The sequence below is a fragment of the Salvia hispanica genome, chromosome 6, assembly GCF_023119035.1.
Source record: "Salvia hispanica cultivar TCC Black 2014 chromosome 6, UniMelb_Shisp_WGS_1.0, whole genome shotgun sequence".
In the NCBI taxonomy this organism is placed as follows: Eukaryota; Viridiplantae; Streptophyta; class Magnoliopsida; order Lamiales; family Lamiaceae; genus Salvia; species Salvia hispanica.
Window position 1 is genome coordinate 17,123,085 of NC_062970.1, and position 20,099 is coordinate 17,143,183.

Genomic DNA, 20,099 nt, shown 5'->3' on the forward strand with positions numbered 1-20,099 from the left:
CTACATAGGGCTTTAGTTGGGATGGACAGTCAGGTAGGTATGACACTGATATAAAACATGCAAACTACTGTCAGTGGAAAATTAAAACAAACAATTTATGCCTACAAATTTAGTTCATTATAACAACAGTTTAGTTCATTTAGTTGTTTTATTACTTCATTATAACAACAATTTAGTCGAATTAATGGCATACTTTAATGTGCAAACAACACATCAGTTAAAGATGTTACTTCATTATAATATTTTATTAATTCATTTTAACAGTGATTTACTTCATTATTAATATCAGGAATTTAATATTCAATAAGAATAGAAGTTCAGTTTTAATGGTTATTACTTCAGGATAACTTAATTTTACTTCATTAAGAGTACAAATCGCATATACACTACAATAATATCATAATTTAATATTCAATAAGAATAGAAGTTCAGTTTTAATGGTTATTACTTCAGGATAACTTAACTTTACTTCATTAAGAGTACAAATCGCATATACACTACAATAATATCAGAATTTAATACTCCCTCTGTCCCATTAAAAATGCAACGTTTTCCTTTTTTGGTTGTCCCATTAAAAATGAAACGTTTCCTTAAATGGAAACAACTCTATCTCTACTTTTTCATCTCTCTTACTTTACTCTCTCTTCATTAACTCATAAAATAATACTACATAAAATCCCGTGCCGATTCTCAAATGTTGCATTTTAAGTGGGACGGGGGGAGTATTCAATAAGAACAGAAGTTCAGTTTTACTTGTTATTACTTCAGGATAACAAAACTTTACTTTATTATGAGTACAAATCACATATACACTACAATAATATAAGCATTTAATATTCAACAAGAACAGAAGTTCAGTTTTTAGCTCATATTTCCGACCATTTACTTCATTATTAATATGTCTACACTACAGACATGAAAAACATCGAAAATAATACATTGCTCGATTGGAAAAAGTCACGAACCTTCAACTGTGGTATTATCTAATTCTGGCTCTAAATCTGAATCTGAATCCGTATCAAAAAGAGATCCTCCTGGATTAGTAAGATCATCCATAATCGATCCAGTTGAAGTAGATCCTAATCCGTCTTCAACCTCGGAATTTGTTGATGTAGATCCTAATCCGTCGATATTCTCCATGAGAGTCAGAATATTGCCAAATTGAAGCAAAACGCGATGGTGAATCAAAGGCAGATCGTAATTTAAAGTAGAACGCGATCGTTCGTGGAAGGCAGATTGAAGAAGATTGTAGAAGAACTTGATTGAAGAATTGAACGCGATCGACGAATTGAAGAACTTGATTGAAGATCGTGGACCGCAGATCGTGAATTGAACGAGAATTGAAAGAGAATTGAAAGAGAATTGAAGGAGAACGACGAATTGCGATTGAACGAGAATTGAAGGAGAACGACGAATTGAAGATCGTCGACGGCCAGATTGTGAAGGAGAACGTGATCAGCAAGTTTTGCATGTTTTGATCGTTATTTTTAATTTCCTAAAATACCCCTCAGCAAGTTTTAATTGAATAAAATTAAAAATAAATTGTAAATTAATCCTAGCCACAAGATTAAGAAAATGGAAGGCCCTAATTTAGTCTCTAGTTCGGCCCTTAAGAATGGTTCGACATTGATCACAACTCTATATATATATATATATAGGGGTACATTACCCTCCTTATCATCCCCTGGTATAAAACATAGGACTAATATAATCCCTTGGATCTATTAATCTAATGGCTTTGATTAAATGTCAATCGGTACATTATGATACTAGTTTCGTACATCAAAGGGAAAAATTGGATAAACAATTATATAATCCAGTTTTAAAACTGTAGCTCCATGATTTCAGCGTAAATTATGATTCTGATTCTTAATATCAATTGACATCATTCTCTCTCCGCCATTTCATCTCTCACGTCTCCCTCAATTCTACTCTCCACCAAAACCCTAGCCGCCCTAAATTCACGAAGAAAAATAGTTTTCTCCTCCATTTGTTGGCGTCAAGACGAAGTGAAATACACAGTAGGTCGCAGTCTCTGATATCTCGTCGGTTTATGATTTTTTTTTGTAACGACGAGCGAACAATCGTCCAGAATTTTCTGCAGAGAACGAAAGTAGGTAATTTTCACTCTAATCACTCTCTCAATTTCTCGATTTTCAGTCTGCTGCTTGTTCCGTGAATCTTGATTTCGCTACTCATGATTGGGCTGCTGGTAATTAGTGTTTTTCTGCAATTTTCGTTTTGATTTCGTAGATTTTTGCCATTTTTTGTTCTTTTGTTCAACATTGATTCGAAAATTGTTCATTATCACTTCATTCTGATGTTGTACATTATTTTCGGGTTGTATACATTATTCCCACAAATTGGTACATTATTTCACTTTGATGTTACATCATTTAGTTACATCTGTACATCATGTTCCATTACATTATTTAGCCATAAATGTACATGAATTGATATTGTTGTATGTGTTTCTGACTAGGTTCAACGAGTGCAAGAATCGATTACGAGGACGTCATAGCCAACGACATGCCCATTGCATTAGTGCAACGACTGACATTAAAGATTTTCAAAGATGTGCTACATTATTATTGTGTTGTAGCATGTCATGTACAAAAATTGTATTTTAATGTATATGTCACCTACTGAGTAATGTAGATTAAAATTTGTTTGATGATGGGCAGAAGTTATATCCATTCCCCAAGGGTGTAGTACCAACCTGTAGCACAACGTTCACTAAGGGCAAGGAGTTAGAGTCGTTCTCATAGGGTTCAATTATTTATTGTTTGGTGTAGTAGTAATCGTATATTAATGTGTAGGGTTCATACATTACAAGACGACATTAAACTACTTCTTACGTACATTATTATAACGTTTTCTTACATTATTATTCCGTTTACGTACATCAAAAACAAACAATAAAAACATAAATTATATACAAGCGTTGGTAATATGTCCTAGCCCGATGGGTTACTAAATCCTTGTGGAAATGATTTATTTCCCTACTCTTGGTGAATGTTTCCTTAGTGAGTCGGTACTACAACCTAGCCTAATGGATTGCTAAACCCCAATGGTATGGATTGAACATGCTGCAAGACATTAAACTACTTCTTACGTACATTATTATAACGTTTTCGTACATTATGACATCGTTTACGTACATAAAAACAAACAATAAAAACAGAAATTATAGACAAGCGTTGGTTATATGCCCTAGCCCGATGGATTAATAAACCCTAGGGGAAATGATTTATTTCTCTACCCTTGGTGAAAGTTTCGTTAGTGAATCGGTAATACAACCTAGCCCAATGGATTGCTAAACCCCAATGGTATGGATTCAACGTGCTGCAAGACATTAAACTAGTTCTTACGTGCATTATTATACCGCTTTCATACATTATTGAACCGGTTACGTACATCAGAAACAACAATAAAAACAGAAATTATAAACAAGCGTTGGTAATATGCCCTAGCCCAATGAATTACTAAACCCAACGTGAAAGGATTTGTCTCCCTACCCTTGGTGAAGGTTTTTTTTAGTGAGCCGGTACTACAACCTAGCCCAATGGATTGCTAAACCTAAATGGTATTGATTCAGCGTGCTGCAAAACATTGAACTACTTCTTACGTACATTATTATATCATTTTCGTACATTATTATACAGTTACGTACATTATTATATGATATTTGACACAATCAAGCTAATGACGAAAATATGCTTAATTTAAACAATATTTGTGGATAAAGATGCTGCAAAATCAATAAGATAGTCAACTAAAATATTTAAAATTGAGAAAGGAAAACAAATCAATGCAAAATAACTACTAAATCACGATAGGCGTGAATTATGGAATGAGAATAACTACTCAAAATGTTAACTTACTTTACTACCCTTTTCGATTTTTTTAATGTTTAAATTAATTCCATGTGGCACAAATATAGACCATTAGATGTCAAGAATCAATATATTGTTGGTTCTATCACTGAGGAAAGTGATATTGCGATTGTCCTCTTATAACTAAGTTCTAGCCTTCTTCTTAGGCACTTGATAATTTCAAGCATAGCTTGAAGTCTCATACTTCAACATATATTCGATCATTACTTAAATGCTATTCAAGCTTCATAGGGCTTCTACGTTCGCAACAAAGTTCACAAATTTCACATTTCACTCTCATAGTGATTTTATACGATACCTTGTATTTCATTGGTCATAGATTATCACCACATGAAACTTCATTCATTCACAGAACAATCAAGCATGTTTATCCCCATAAGTCATATGACGTTCCATAGCATAACATCCATCGTATATTAATATATGTAAAGATTAACACTTAGTCAATGCATCATCCACACAATCGCATTTCCAACTTCATGCGGTTCATGTCCATCTATTTCACAATCACATAATTGCAACTATACATGCGTCACACTTCACCTTCACATTTTCAAAATCATATAATTTCAACCAAATATGCATTAAAATTTTCGCCTTCCAAATAATCAACATGTACGTCCTTCAAGTTAAATTTGCAGTTTGAACATGTAATAACAAATCTCAACATCAAGCAACACGTATTCACAATCATACTTCAATATGTGATACATCATGCCTCATTATTAAACAAAAGCAATTACACATTTGCATAGTGTCTCCCGTTTCATAACTTCACCACATTTTCCAAAAGCCATAGTATTTACTTCATATTTCCCCTAGGAGTTGCTTCGTAGCAGTCAAGTAATCACAATCATATAGGATTTCATTCATCCAAGCGCATAAAGTCTAACACATATTTGTCGATTTTCTTTATCGAGTAAAATACAAGTTCACTTGCACAACATCATTCATCATTCTTGGCATAGTCGCATTTAGCAATTTCATATCCATGCATATTCGTCATTTCATACTCCAAGAAAATCTCCAAATGTCACAACAATTTCCATTCATTTCAATTTCCAACATTTCATCATTCAAATCAATATTCAAAGATACGGGTTACCTCATTCTTCGTGGTTGAGCGGAGACGAGTCATGGTGTTGAGCTTTCGATGATTATCACTTAATCAATTTACACAATTTCAGATTTTAATACAACAAGACTCTTGGGTCCAACGCGGAAAGAACTGAGGCTCTGATACCAACGGTAACAGCCCGACATTTTAGGGTATAATAAATACGGTGACTGCTACTAAGGCGAACTTACAAGCAATAAAGACTTAGGCTAGGGTTTCATTCAATGAGATTTGACCAAGGTATTTAACGAACTATTAAAACAATAAGTCAACGGTTTAATCAAGAAAAATCTAAAGATGAATAGATATCATAACTATGCTCAAAGGTCAAGGGTTTAATGTAAATCCAACAAAACGCATTATGTCTCGATATTCTAAGCAATAATGAAATAGTTCAAAAGCGATGATACTAAGTTTTATGTTTAGCGGAAGCAACCAAGAGAAAAGTGAAGAACATGTATGAAGACACAACTCCACTTGATGTTTCAAACGATCATATCATTATTCAATTTATTAGCTCAACACCGCCACCCGCTCGTCACCGCTCAACCTGCACATAGGGAAAACACATGCAGGGCTGAATATTTTAAACATACTCAGTGGACTCATGCCAAAACGTTTTAATAGTTATGCCACCCTTACCATAGTGAACTCGAGGTTTAGCATTTATTTAAGAATAGCATCGAGTATCACAAAAATATTTCATCGACTGGCCAGTCAAACAATACCTCCCATTTTCTCATCAATCAACAATATCATGGTGCGACGAAGTGTGGCCACACTTTCGCCCACGAGACCGGCCGACTAGCAAGGACGGCTCCCGATCTCCCGTGTACACTAGCCTGATAGGGTTTGCGGCCCTACTCAGACCCGAATTCGTTTATATAGCCCTATAGCCTAATGGAGCGCACTCGCAAACTAGGCATCAGGCACACACAATATCCAAAATAATCATAGGCATGGTATAACAGTTTAATCCACCCTTATTACTCCACTTTCATAAACTTGCAACATAAGAGAGAGTTTAAGAATAAAGCCCACCTCGATTCCTAGATCACAAGTATGTTCTTCTTCTTGCTATCACTCCGTGAGCGCGAGTTATCACCTTTAATTTATGTATTACAAGTAAGTCTCAATCATCGATCAAAATCATGCATGTTCCCACGTTTCCCTTTTTTTCCAACAATTAGTTTTAATATCACCATTCAAAATCAAAGTACGATTATCATATCGCTTCTATTCGCACAACACTCCAGATTTATCATCAAATCGTGTCACGCATGAGTGTTTCAAAACACACCCACACACGCACACGATCACACGCACCAACACACACACACACGGTTTCACACACGCACACACACACATGTGCACCCATTCATCAATTAATTTCCCCTTCACTCATTCTAAATGCATGTGGACCCAAGAACACCGATTAATCGGTAGATGAAGAAAAGATCAAAATAGAAATACCTTTTTCGATAGAATGAACGGTAGAAACAAAGTAGTAGCCTTGATTCTTCAACAAATTCTTGAATTTCGACTTCAATTCTTCACACAAGATGAAGAAATAATGGAGAAAGTAGAAGAAAATTTTGAGAGAATGGGGAGAGGGAGTGATCGAAATTTTGGGAGTGGGGGGGGCGATTTCTTTGTGATGCTAGGGTTTTGATTCTCCTCCTATATTTATAGAGTGCAAGATATAATCCAATAATTAAATAAATAAAGATTTGGAGGAGATTTGGTGGTTGTAGTTGGCGTTAAAATGGGTGAGATATTAGGGGAATTCGAATTTTCATGCTATTTAATTAGCATATGATTTAATTCGAATATTTCACGGAGTAGGATAAAATATCACGGAGCAGAATAAAATAATAAATCCTCCCTAAAAATATGGAAGTAGGCGTGAATTTCAATTCCTTACAAGGAATTTAATTAAAATCCTAATTTAAATAGGATATGGCAAGATCTTCTTAGATTTGGCAAGATATGCTAGGATATTTGAATTTATTTATGGAAGAGAATGAGTAAGAGATCAAATAATAAAATAAAAATCCCTTCTCCCATAAAATAAGGGGATTTTCGAAAATCCCCCTAGAAACAACATAAGGGCCGAAAATTTCATCAAATATATAAGGGATGATCGGACTTTGGATTTAAATTGGATAATTATCCCAAGAAATAATTAAATCTAAGAAAAAAATAGAATTTCTTTCCAATAAGTAGGAGGGGTCGAAAATTCCACTTAATCAAATAATGCTCCTATTAAATTCTCACTCCTCCATTAGGAAAATAATTCACCACAATTATTTCACCCCGCATAAAAATATTCACATATTCGCATCACCAAATCCACCATTCTAATTTCACCGTCACGTCACATTTTCAACGACTTTGACCATTCCACGGCCACGTCATATTTTCCACAATATTGACTATTCCATAGCCACGTCATATATTCAACAAGTTTGACTATTCAACTCAAACTCAACTCCATATCGCAATTAGGTCACAAAGAATATTGCAATAAATCACTCATCATTTAATCCACATATATCATAGCATTGAAAGCATTTAATGCAAAAAATTTCACGTCTCAAAAATTAGGGTTCGAAAAAGTGGGATGTTACAGATTTAGCATTTAGGGTTAGAGATTTAGAGTGGAAACTGAAATAATATTTTAATATATTTATATGAAAAAACCTCGTGGTTATGGGATGAGGATAATCTGAGAGATATGGGTTTGGGAACAAAATTTGATAGCAAATTGTAGTTGGAAATTGTTGTAACATTGTGGCGTGTGGACCAGGTCAAATATATATCGATGTGGAAAGCATAGCAAAAGGATGGCATGCAGTCTATAAGAATCCATATTGATAGGATGATATTGGTCGGAGCTACGACCAACTGAGCCCATGTAATTGGCAGGTTAAAGCATCACTAAAGACGCGCGACGATAGATGGTCAATCAACTCATAGGTTGATTGTCATTGTTGTATGGGAGATCACAATTCAAGAGAACATGTTAATCTTACATCTTCCAATTCGAAATCAAATAGAAAACGATGTTGAATTCAAGTCTCTACATATATGAAGGATAAATTTTACGTGAAATGCAGCTACAAGAAAGCATGGAATGCTCGCAGAAAAACTATTGAGCTTATATATGGTGGACGCGAGGGGTCATTTAGACAACTCTCCAGCTACCTAGACATATCCACTTCAGTGTGTGGTGTAGTAGGTAAGATCGTACATTCACTCTTGCCGCATTTGACAAGGCAGTCAAAAACAAGCCTCCTAATATCTTGTAGTACTTTGGGGGCATTTTCCTGGTCAACATCTTCTTTCGTCATGTGATACACACGAGCCACTGTCTCTAACTGTGACAAAGAACGTGAATAGTTAATGACATAAATAAATGCAATGATAAAACAATTATATAAAACGATACTTATAGATGATGCACCAATATTCATCCTCATTATATAACAATTAAATAGAATCCCTAATTAAGAAAACACTTTCATATTATTAGACAAAAGAAATAATCCTTTATGTCCTAATTAAGCTATCTTCTGAATCTAAAGTGCTTATGCTCTCCTGCAATCAACAGCAAATCATTGAAAAAAAATGCATGTCCTAATTCGGAAGGAATTTGTTGACATAAGATCAGTAAATAGTTATTTCAAAGTAAAAACAAAGATAATTTGACTCAAGTCTCTATGACTCTACCATGTCACAAATGCTTAACATCCATTAATGCATATGTAATTGAAATACTACAGCATGGACATATAACATGATTCAAGAAGTCATAATCAACACGGCCTCAGCCATATCACTCCCAAAATCTGTTTACAAATATGATACAGAGAAAGGACTTAAAAACGGTGATGTTGCTTAGAATTAACTGCATAAGAGAAAATTCAAAATTGGAATGAGAAATTAAATTTCTCTGTCCTCATTCTGTTGAAAATGCAAGCCAGGCAGCAACCCCCTCCCATCCCCAAAACACATACATAAGAACAATATCAATAAAGGCATAAAGCTGAAGTCAGTGGAAATTTCTGAAGATTTTGAAATTTAAAAAGGGACAGTGAATTCAGAATTAAAGATGAACCAAGGAGAAATATGAGAAACAATTTCGGTAAAAATTTCAGAAATCTTTACAATATATAAAAAAGGAGTTTTGGGAGGTTTTGAATAATTATTTATGATAAGGGATGTAAATGTAATTAATATAAAATTCAGAAATTAATTCTAATAAATATATAATCCTAGATTAGTTTCCCATATTTTCGTATATCCGCGAGTGAGGGGGTGGTTAGCAAAGATAATTTGATTCTAAATCTTTTGTGCAATCCATTTTTCACTTCGGATTAACTAAATCTTGGCTCCTCAAAACCCCACTGATCTTCCTCACAACTCAAATTGAGATTTCCTAAATTTTGTTTTGATTGAATAAAATGATCGCTATATTCAAATTCAGCAACATGAAGCCATGTTGTAGAATCCTGTTGCCCTCCAAACACACACGTTTTCTCTCCAAATCCTCTAATTTCTTGCCCAATCCCAATTATTGCTCCGTTTTCCAATTGCATACCTCTGCGCCCACTTCTTTCGGCTTGAAAGCCACTCTAGGTCGGACGAACTCGACATGGGGCCAATCGAGAATCTTCTCCAGCTCCTGCCATTTCAATTTCAGCAACCAATTCCTGGTTGCCAGAGCTGCGCTGGATTTGAGGAATTTCTCAGCGTCGGTGGAGAGCCGCACCAACGACAAGAATTTCGATAGAATTTACGCATCAATGTGAAGCCGCTGCAAGAGGATAAAATCGGTGCGGAAGAGAGGGTTGAGGGTGGGGTAAATGTGCGGAAGAGTGAATGCTCGAGGGAGGTGGGGAAGGAGGAGTCTGAGATGGAGAAGGAGGCGTGGAAGCTACTGAGGAACGCCGTCGTCACGTATTGCGGGAGCCCTGTGGGCACTGTGGCGGCGAATGATCCCAATGATAAAAGGCCGCTTAACTACGATCAGGTGTTTATAAGGGATTTTGTCCCTCCGCCTTCACCTCTCTGCTCAAGGGTGAGTGAGAGATTGTCAGGAACTTCTTGCTTCACACCCTGCAGCTCCAGTAGTCTGCTTTCTCTGTTCATTTGCCACCTATATTTATATTTGATTTTTGTGTTTGAATTTTGGATTTGTTTTTTATCGACGCCTCTTTTGGTTTTTCACCCAATAGACATATTCACCTCTCTCTCACTAGATAAATAAATACTTTTATTCTTTGTTTATCATTTTGATTGATGTTAATTTGTAGTCACAATAGCTTTATCTTCTTTATTTGGATGGCTAGGGAAGCCTGAACAAAATTATGTGTTGTGAATTGTTCGATTTTGTGTACTTTCATGGATCTCATACATCTTATACATCTTATGCTTTGCTCTACGTATGATCGTTTTAACACATATTGATTACTGACTTTGTGCATTGCAAATTGATTTTTTTCTTTATTTTATAAAGTTTTAGGTGAGGCAGACGACTGTACCTACGAGTTATGTTGAAGAGTGACGAATTGTGAATAATTGAAGATTTAGTTTATAATGATATTGATTTTAATTTTATAAGCTAATGTAGTGTATAAAGAAGTTTTAAAAATGATGAGTAATCATCCATTGTTTAATTCTTCATTGTGATAGATTTTTATTTTCATACTCTATGATTTATTGTTTAAACATTATATTACGTGATTTGTTTCAAATTTATTATGCTTCAATGTTGATTTGTATAAATTTTTTATTCTCATATAACTAAAATTGTTACTCATATTGTTCATTGTGAATATTGATTCTAATTTGTTTAGTTAATAAAAAATTACTAACATTTTAAAAAGGGAAATGCTATGCGGCCACATTATGGCCGGCCATAAAATGGCATTTTAGTAAATTTGGATGCCATAGATATTAATACTTCAAATATCTTATTTAATGCCCTAATAATTTTACACTATTGTCCTTTTTATTTAAACAATGTTTTTTTAATTTCTCTTCTCAAATCCGATTTTAACATTTCTTTTTAATTTATTTTAATAAATATTCACCTAATTTTACGATCAATTGAAGTTTAGATGTATCAACTGGAAAATGATTATAAAAAAAATAGAAATTTGATTTAATTACAAATTAATTGATCAATTAAATACTCAAGTGAATTTTGAGATTAACTGAAATCTATAATTCTTAAACTGAATCAAAGATGAATTGAAATCTTCAAAGTCTTCAACTGAATTTAAAATCAATTGAACCAGTAGTTGAATTTGAGATAAATTGAATTACTCAATCATCCAATTAAATTTAATACATAAATTTTCAATTATTCAACTAAATCGAAGATATATTGTAGGTGTAGCTAATAACGACGAAATCCCAAATTATTTAATTAAATAAACACAACATCAGATTTAAATTTTCATTTGAACTTAAGATAAATTTCAGTCCACGATCACTCAAATATAAAAAATGGATTAAAAAGCATTAGTTTATCATTATTAGATTTTAACATATTCTTATTTTTAATCATTAGTAATAAATTATGTTGCGATGCAATAATACTATTTACTGAAAATGGAATTAAACTATAAAATGGTTATTAAATAAATTAATAATATTAACTGATGTATTTATGAACTATAATAATTGAAAATATTTAAAGAATGAAACTACATAAGTGCATTATATATAAATAAAGATATCTCCACAAGTTAAAGGGTACAATTGTCCTAATATGTTTGTAGTTTTTGAGGTGAATTAATTTTGTTGAATTTGCATTAATTACACTAATTTTTCTTTAATTATTTAAGTGTGTGGCTAGCCACGTTACGATCATTTAGCATCATTCTTTTAAGAATATATTAATTTAGTTTCTTTACATACTTTGACCGATATTTTCCTCATGAGAGTATCAAACACGTCCTAAACATAAAACCCCAAACTGCAGTTATGAATGTTGCATTGCTAAACGAAGAGAAATTTCTATTTAATTTACAATTATGGCTAAATTCAAAGGTTTCTTCTCACACAATGTAAATCTGCTGCCCTAAACCCTAAATCTATATCCAACAAAAATATAGCAATAATAATTGAAACTAAGGGTGAAAAGTTACTTATTAACACTTAGATTCGGAATGAGAGCAGCCGGAAGTCGGATTCACGTGGAGTTTCGCCGGCTGGAGATGGTGGAAGTGAGAGCAGCAGCGCGCAGGGGAAGGGGAAGGGGAAGGGGTGTTGTGTATTTGAAAAAGACAGGCGAGAGCTTTATAGTGACGCAATGTTTCAGCATTCCAGAAGTACTAAAGAAGCCAATGCAATTTCGGAGACAGGAATTAGTTTGCTCGAAATTAAACAAAGAGATCTCTTCCCTGCCTTGCATACTAGGCACTCCAGGTTTGCTGGAAATCAGTGTTTCCTCGAGTTGTCATTGTGGTCCGACGACAGTCAATTAACAAGAACTCGGCTGCATTACTAAATAGTGCTCCATGATAGAATAGGTATCCTGTTTGTAGGATAGCAGGCATGTATAGAGGATCATAATTCATTATATAATTTTTTAAGGATTAGACACCACAGTTGTTTATGTCATTTTCTTCTTCTGAATAACATGTAACATCATCTCCTACCAACCATACACAAAATTTCAGTGCAATCATTGAGGGATTGATATCTAAACATTGCCAAAAGACTACCTTTCATTTATGACGTGAAGATAATAAATAATGATGCTTTTAGGCAGCATAATCAGATTTCACCAACTTAAATGTTCTAGTTACAGGAGAGTCTCTAGTTTGTCTAACTAGTCTGTTGTCTTTTAACAGAAGGCACAATCACAAATGGTGACAAAGTTTTTATTTTTGGCAAAGGCTCCAGTAGTTCCTGTTATATTGTGCTCTGTTGGAATTCATTGTTTAGTTCTCAATGAGATTTTTTTGTTCTGAACTTCTGTTAATGAATGAGGAATTCCTCTTAGTTGTGTGCAATATTAATTTGCTAACAAAGTACTATTTATCTTTCGCAGGTGCGCCATGTGATTCTTCTTCTATGCCAGTTTGTGAATTACATTGAAGTGAAGAAATTACCAGTTTCACCCTTCGGAACAAGAAAAGGAAGATCCAAGCTTTACGCAGAAAATGTGAGACGGCTGATGGCTAATGAGGCACTACATACTCTCTGAATGTCTCTTTTAGCTATAAATATTAATGTCAAAATTAGTATCAATAGTTTCTTATGTGTTTCTAGAGTTCACTCTTGTCTTGCATTGATGATTCGGACTTCCACTATTCCTGGACCAAATAACAGGATGTTTAGTTACTTTAGTAATCTATGAATTACTTACATCATATATCATACAAAATTCTATTACGTAACAAGCAGAAGCTTTATACTGTGGGTGTCGTTCATTTATCTGAAAACAATTTTGTGTTGCTCTTATGTTGCAGGACAATCTTATTCTTTCCGATGTTGGATTAGCAGAGAAACGAGTTTGTCATGCTGTTCTTAATGGTAATGTGAGTATGCCTCCTGTTTTGCATCAGAAAGACGATTGATAAATTCATCTGCTTGCTGTGAATGTTTAACTAGCCCTTTGATTTGCTTATAAACAAAATTTAGGCTGCTGGAGCCAGAATTTGTTAGGAGATTATGTTAAGATCTGTAACTATTTTGCACACAGAATGATGGTCTGAGTGAGATGTTACAATGCTTCTTAATCACCATGTTTCTGTCTTCGCTTCAGTTATTCTACATTTTTATTTGTTAAAAATGTGGCTAATCTGAATGGATCTTTTATAGGTATTTATCTGTGATTCATTTTCTCCTGCAGCAATGCATCGCATCAAGATTCAGAAGATTGAAATTTGCTTTTTAATGATATGTACATTTAAGTGTACAGTACTATTTTATAATTGCAAAATGTTTTATGATGGACATGGTTGTGTACTGGGGTTTATTTCAATAAATGATAATCACTAAAAATGGTGAGATACAATGTACTATGATGGAGCAAATTTAGCATCCGAGCTGGAAAATAAAACCAGGTAGGTATACCCATCACAATTACACTTTTTTGTCTTTTTCTTCTTGTTCTTATTAGTACCAACCTCCTTTGATTGGTTTTATACACAAATAATAACTGATAATAAGAGAAATAACTTTATAAACATATGGAAGAAGGATAAGAATACTGTACGAGAGTAATGGCCCAGCGCTGCAGGGAATTATTTCTGGGATCAGTGGTCCAGTCCCAACTTCAAATTTCATCTCTTTTTTGCAACCAATAAGTATAAGGTAAAAAAAACCACTACAAGCGTCTAAATTAGCAGAATATCATTTAAGGTTCAAAAATTGAAATTGTTATTCTATTTAACCTTGTATGTGTAACATAGGATTTTTTCTCCTCTTAAAAAGCAAAAAATACATCATGAGTCATGCCTCAAGTAACATTAATTGACCACCAAAATCAATGTCAATCCACGCATCATCACCACCCTTTAGATGACCATAAATCCATAATCCCAACCACGATCACATTTAATCATTTTTTTAGGCCGTTTTGTGCGGATAACTGTGGTTACTTATGAATGGTTGACCAAAGACATAAACACATGAGCATGATATAATAATGCCATCCATATCTTTTTGAGACAAGTAGACCAACACCATTATCATTCATCAACCACTTACATGTGACAACAAAACCCCACACATTACACTCTAATAACACCACCACCCAAATATACACCGCCCCAACAAAAATATGACATGATAATCCAATCTTTGAATTCTTGAATTTGTTTATTTCATTTAATAACCAACTTATTATGTGCACACTGTATTATTGCCACTAGCAAGTCACTATTAACCACGTATACTTCAATCTAATCTTTAGTCATCTCTAATAAATCATTTTTCATAAAATAAGCAATCGAATCGCCTCTGATGCTGCAAAGAATTAAGAAATAGTACAACCAAATCTTGCTCACATTGCAAGAAGGAAAATGCTCTGTTAAAAAAAAACTAATCTTTGATTAAGAAGAAACATCAAATAGTTCAGACATGAAGGAATATCCTTACTAGTCTATAATAATCTTGATCACAATCGAAAAAATGAGAAAAACAAAATATCTACATGTAATAAACCCCAAGCAACTTAAACTGGGGCCAATAATAATAGCTAAAACAGTAAAAAGATCAAATAAAAGGCCAGACAGAAACAACATGAATGGAGAATCCAACCTAAAGACAAACTGATTCGGTCTTTATGGGCCAACGTTCGTCTTCCATGAAAACTAAAACTTGAGGCATGAACTTCTTAGGCCGCAGCAAGAGCAAGGAATGCTACCAACTAACCTCAAATCTACGAAGCCTTTGGATCAGTGCCTCAAACGCGAGTGTTGCCATTTCCTAGGGTGAGCTCAAGATCATCCATTCCCACCTCGTGGATCCTCTCACCTTCCCATGGCTTCACTGCCATGTGCTCAAAGTCGAACTCTACACCCTTGCCCTTGTCCAACATGGCATCCTTGGAAGGAACAGGTTGAGCCACGGGTTTCACAAGATTGAAGGTAGGAGAAGTTGGGACCATGTTGGCAGCATTCGTATAGGCTTGGAAGTTCATCCAACGGCCAGAATCAATGGTGGAGGTGTCAGACTCATCGCACTCTGGAATGGTGGTTGGAGTGAAGCGCTGGACACGGGTTGGGCTGGCAGGGGCGGAGGCAGCGTAGAAGGGTATATTCAAGGCAGACATGGATTCTTTTGCAAGGGTCTCCAAGTTAAAAGTTTGCTTGGGAAGTCTTGTAGGGGAGGAGAGGGGTGGGGTAACAGGGGCACTGTTGGATATTCGAAGAGGAGGCAGAGACGATGAAGGGAACGAGTTAAGGAGGAAGGCGAATGGGTGTGACGAAGCATTTCCATCTAGACGGGATGGACTGGGGAAGGACGAGGATGACGGACTCGGCTGGTAGGAAGGAATGGGACTTGCAAAATAGGAAGATGGTGGGCTTGGATTTCTTGAAGAACTTGGAGTAATGTTGGTTGAAGTGCCTCCAATTTCCATTGGGATTGGCTTGCATCCCTGTATCCAATTCAAACATTAAACTTAACACCCATACAATCTCACACATTACCTCTAAATCATATGAGAAATAGCCATATTAATAGGTAATTCTCAAAATAAGATATTGTAAATGTTCACCATCACACCAGTATTCAAAATTAGACAGCAAGCCTCAATAAACCAGAAACTGCTAAAATTTGTACTTCTAAACTTCTAAATAAGTAAAATTTACTACCAAATTCTAGAAATTGAAAAGAACAGATTCGAGTACTCATCTATGGCATGCAAACACTTAATACAAGTGCTAGATCCATAGCAATTTCAACTCTATATTCTAATTTGCAGCAAAAAAAAGTAGCTAGGAAGCAATGGAATAGAAAAATCTCTTTAAAAACCTTTTCCTAGATGAAACATTAATCATCATGTAGAAACAGAGAAACAAAGATCCCAATTAACAGATCCAAACAAAATCAAGCAAAACCCTACAAAATCCAGAGCAAAATCGAGCTAAAACTAAAACAGAGAGAAGGGGGAAATCATCAATTCACCTTGCGATAGGTAGTGCCATCGGGCTCAACAACCCAACCAGCCTCATTGCAGAGAGCTTTGAGAACTTCATTGTTGTCGCAGTGCTTTGGCAGATTGTAATTCCCCTGCGCCCTCAACCCCGTATAAATCTTAGCTGCAATCGCCCTCCTCCTCCTCTCTCTCCTCCTGTTGTTCTCTCTCTCTCTCCACGAAGGCTTCCTCCTCCCTGAACCGTCGCCGCTGCCAGCTCCGGCAGCTCCGGCAGCACCCGAGGACGAAGCTGTTGATCCTCCAGCTTCCCACATCATTTTCGCTACACGCACACTCTCTAGATCTGTGTGATTTAGGGAGTGATGGAAGAGGAGTTTATAGGGCTGAGGGGAGCAACGGTGAAGAGGAATTAGCGTTGCCAAGTGTAGAAGAATCACAGTGTGTGTTTGTGTGTGTGAGTGTGTTCATATCATGATATTAATGTGCATGTTTTGCCTTTCTTTTATTTGCAGAAATAAAGCAATAATTGAAGTAATTTTACCAAGGTAAACTGCTATCCTATGAGATTTTATCCACTTTTACCCAGATTTGATTATAGTATATTTTAAGAATTTTTTTTAATTTATGGCAAAATACTTCGATATTCATTTTCATCAATGATCCGTGATTAAATTATGCCAAGTTATTTTTATATGAAATAAAAAACTGTTATTATTATTTGTAACAGTTTATAAAATGTCAAAAATCAAATCTAATCAAAATTTGTGAAATTTAATTAGAAAAGTAATTATTTGAACTTCTTTTAACATTAAAGTGAAAATACAGACAAAATATTACATGTTCTTATAAAGTTGTATTTGGAATTTTATTAAGTCCCTATCAAAAATTTTCAAGCCATTTTATGTTAAATTATGGATTTAATATTTATATGAGAAGAAGATGCACTGTATTAAAATTGTAGTACTAGTATCTTTTTTGATTTCTCATAACTATATACTTAATGTTGCTTTATTAAACATAAAATTGAACTATTAAATATGTGAATAATAATTTGGTAGGTCGAGGGACAAGGTAAAATATATTTACTGTCATTTTATTAATTTGTTAAACACTTATTTATTTATATATTCTTTTAATGAGGGGAAAGGCAAAAGAGAAATCTTGGTGCTCAAAAAGAAGTTTTTGGCCAAAATTCTCATTCCTCGGTTATCGAATTGGTCAACAAACCAATCATTTACTTCCACGTCATCTGGAGCCTAATATTTTACTTTTCTCTCATTAGACTTTTGACTTCTAGTGTACATAATTGGCAAGAAAGCTGATTAGGATATATGCATTTATTAATTAATAAATTAATATTCGTTTTCTCTCTTTTTGACGATGGGAAATTAAATACAATAGTACTACATTTATCTTTATTTAAGGATGAGAGTAAACTATATGCTTCAACTAATATGACAAGTAAGATTTTCAAACGGACTTATATTAGATAACTATTCAGTTTCGGCCCTCATAAATGAGCCAGTGGAATTAATAGGTGTGAGTGTGATCATAGCCACAATTATTTACCTTCCAAAATGTCACCCTATAACCTTAAAATAAATGGCATACCTTATTTGTTGCGAAAGGGATTAAATCCTATATTAGCCACAAATCAAAATTATTATTCAGAGGCGAATAAATAACTTTATCACTGTAAGGCATGCTGACGCAGTTATTCAATTGAATTTTTTTTTAGTTCAAGATGCCTCAATTATTTGACGATTTTTATGTTTGAATTGAACCGAACAACATGCTGATTCTAGTAAAAATTTTAAAACACTAATCAAACCAATGATGGCTCACATCAGTCCGTGTTAAAGTCGGATCCGAGGTAGTATCCACGAATCACACTATAAAAACTACTCCATCTGTAATTTTTATTTTACCGACAATATTGGTAATTCCTATTTTTCGTAGATGAATAGTGTTACCGATGGAATATATCCATCTGTAATTTTTCCTATTGGCATCTCCGATGAAAAACGACTGTCAGTGCAATTAGGGCATCTGTTAATAATTATCGACAAACTTATTTTGTTAGTAATCCTGTTAAGTATCTTGCAGATTCATTTCGTAATTTTACAGTTTGAATACAATAATATCATATTTTTAATTATACCATCAAGTCAATAACAATAGTTCCAAATGTAAATTTAATAGATAAACATTAAGGTACTCCCTCCGTCCACGAATAAGAGTCTCATTTTCCCATTTTGGTTCGTCCACGAAAAAGAGTCTCGGTTCATAATTACCTTAAATGATAAAGAGACCCCACATTCCACCGGCTCATTCCACTCACATATCATTTAAAACTAATATATACAAGTGGGACCCATATTCCACTAACTTTCTTCCATCCACTTTTTTTAACATTTCTTAAAATCTGTACCGAATAGAAATGAGACTCTTATTCGTGGAAGGAGGGAGTATAAGTTAAATATAATCAAATTATGTAGCAAAAAAGCTCGGTAGCAAGGGCAAGACTATCAGCAACTCTGCATGCGATCCTCTCTTACCTACACTGTTCATGGGTGTCACATCACTTGCTGCCCTTCATTTCTTATTCAAGCGACAACATCTGCAACTCTTCCTCTTATAATCATCTCTTCTCTAAAGTCCAGAGTCTTTGTCCTAGTGGCAAGGAGCTTAGACTTCAATGTATGAGGTGTGGAGTTCGAGCCCTCTTGACATCAGTTGTAATTTCCTCCTTTATATAGAAGTTTATTTTATTTTTATTTTTTTTAAAAACATCTCTTTTCCGAACTATTCACCAAGTTTGGTCAAAATCTGGTCTATCCCACAAAGTTTAAAATCCGCTAATTAAATCACAAAGTTTCAATTTTTCTAGTTTATCATGGGTAGAATTTCAGGAGGAATATTTGCATCTCTACATTGAAATCCATCTTGAAATCTCAATCCAACTTTAACTTTTGATTACACTTTGGATTATACACACATCTTTTTTGTGATTTAAATCTCAATCCAACTTAAAGATAAGGCTCATTTTTATTACACTTTGGATAATACAAGCATCTTTTTCGTGATTTAAGACCAGATTTTGACCAAACTTGATGATTTAAATGGCAATTTTCCCTAAAAAATATTTCATTTCATGTTCGACACGTAATTCGAAATTTCATAATTATTTTTATAAAAAACTATGTTTAATTTTTTTATTTATACAAATTTTAAATTAGTACCCCTTCCGTCCCACAAAGTTTGCCTCGGTTTGACCTGGTGCGGATTTTAAGAAATTGTTTGACTTTGTATTAGGTGGAGTTGTGTAGTGGAATAAGGGTCACACATTGAGGGATGTATTTAATGTCTATTTTTGGAAAAATTCCAATTGAGACAAATTTTGTAGGACAGACGAAAATGATAAAATGGGATAAACTTTGTGAGACGCAGGGAGTAGTAT

The 20,099-nt window shown here is 34.4% G+C and overlaps 2 protein-coding genes across 2 annotated transcripts; one reads left to right on the forward strand and one right to left on the reverse strand.

Moving 5' to 3' along the window:
• Positions 1–12,869: 12,869 nt before the first annotated feature.
• Positions 12,870–13,678, forward strand: LOC125192578 (lysophospholipid acyltransferase LPEAT1-like). Its single transcript, XM_048090195.1, has 3 exons — positions 12,870–12,899; positions 13,082–13,195; positions 13,503–13,678. The coding sequence occupies exons 1-3, from the start codon at positions 12,897–12,899 to the stop codon at positions 13,608–13,610; spliced, it is 225 nt and encodes a 74-aa protein (XP_047946152.1). The 5' UTR covers positions 12,870–12,896; the 3' UTR covers positions 13,611–13,678.
• Positions 13,679–15,067: 1,389 nt separating this feature from the next.
• On the reverse strand, positions 15,068–17,104 carry LOC125191908 (protein BRASSINAZOLE-RESISTANT 1-like). Its single transcript, XM_048089341.1, has 2 exons — positions 16,669–17,104; positions 15,068–16,138 (listed from the first exon to the last, which is right to left on the reverse strand). The coding sequence occupies exons 1-2, from the start codon at positions 16,954–16,956 to the stop codon at positions 15,443–15,445; spliced, it is 984 nt and encodes a 327-aa protein (XP_047945298.1). The 5' UTR covers positions 16,957–17,104; the 3' UTR covers positions 15,068–15,442.
• Between the last annotated feature and the right edge of the window lie 2,995 nt (positions 17,105–20,099).

Excerpts from the sequence above, each read along its gene's own strand:
- LOC125191908 (XM_048089341.1), bottom strand. The coding sequence starts at position 16,956 with ATGATGTGGGAAGCTGGAGGATCAACAGCTTCGTCCTCGGGTGCTGCC. Across the intron at positions 16,139-16,668 it reads ATGGCACTACCTATCGCAAG|GGATGCAAGCCAATCCCAAT; the intron begins GTGAATTGATGA and ends AATTGGATACAG.
- LOC125192578 (XM_048090195.1), top strand. Across the intron at positions 13,196-13,502 it reads CCAAGCTTTACGCAGAAAAT|GACAATCTTATTCTTTCCGA; the intron begins GTGAGACGGCTG and ends CTTATGTTGCAG.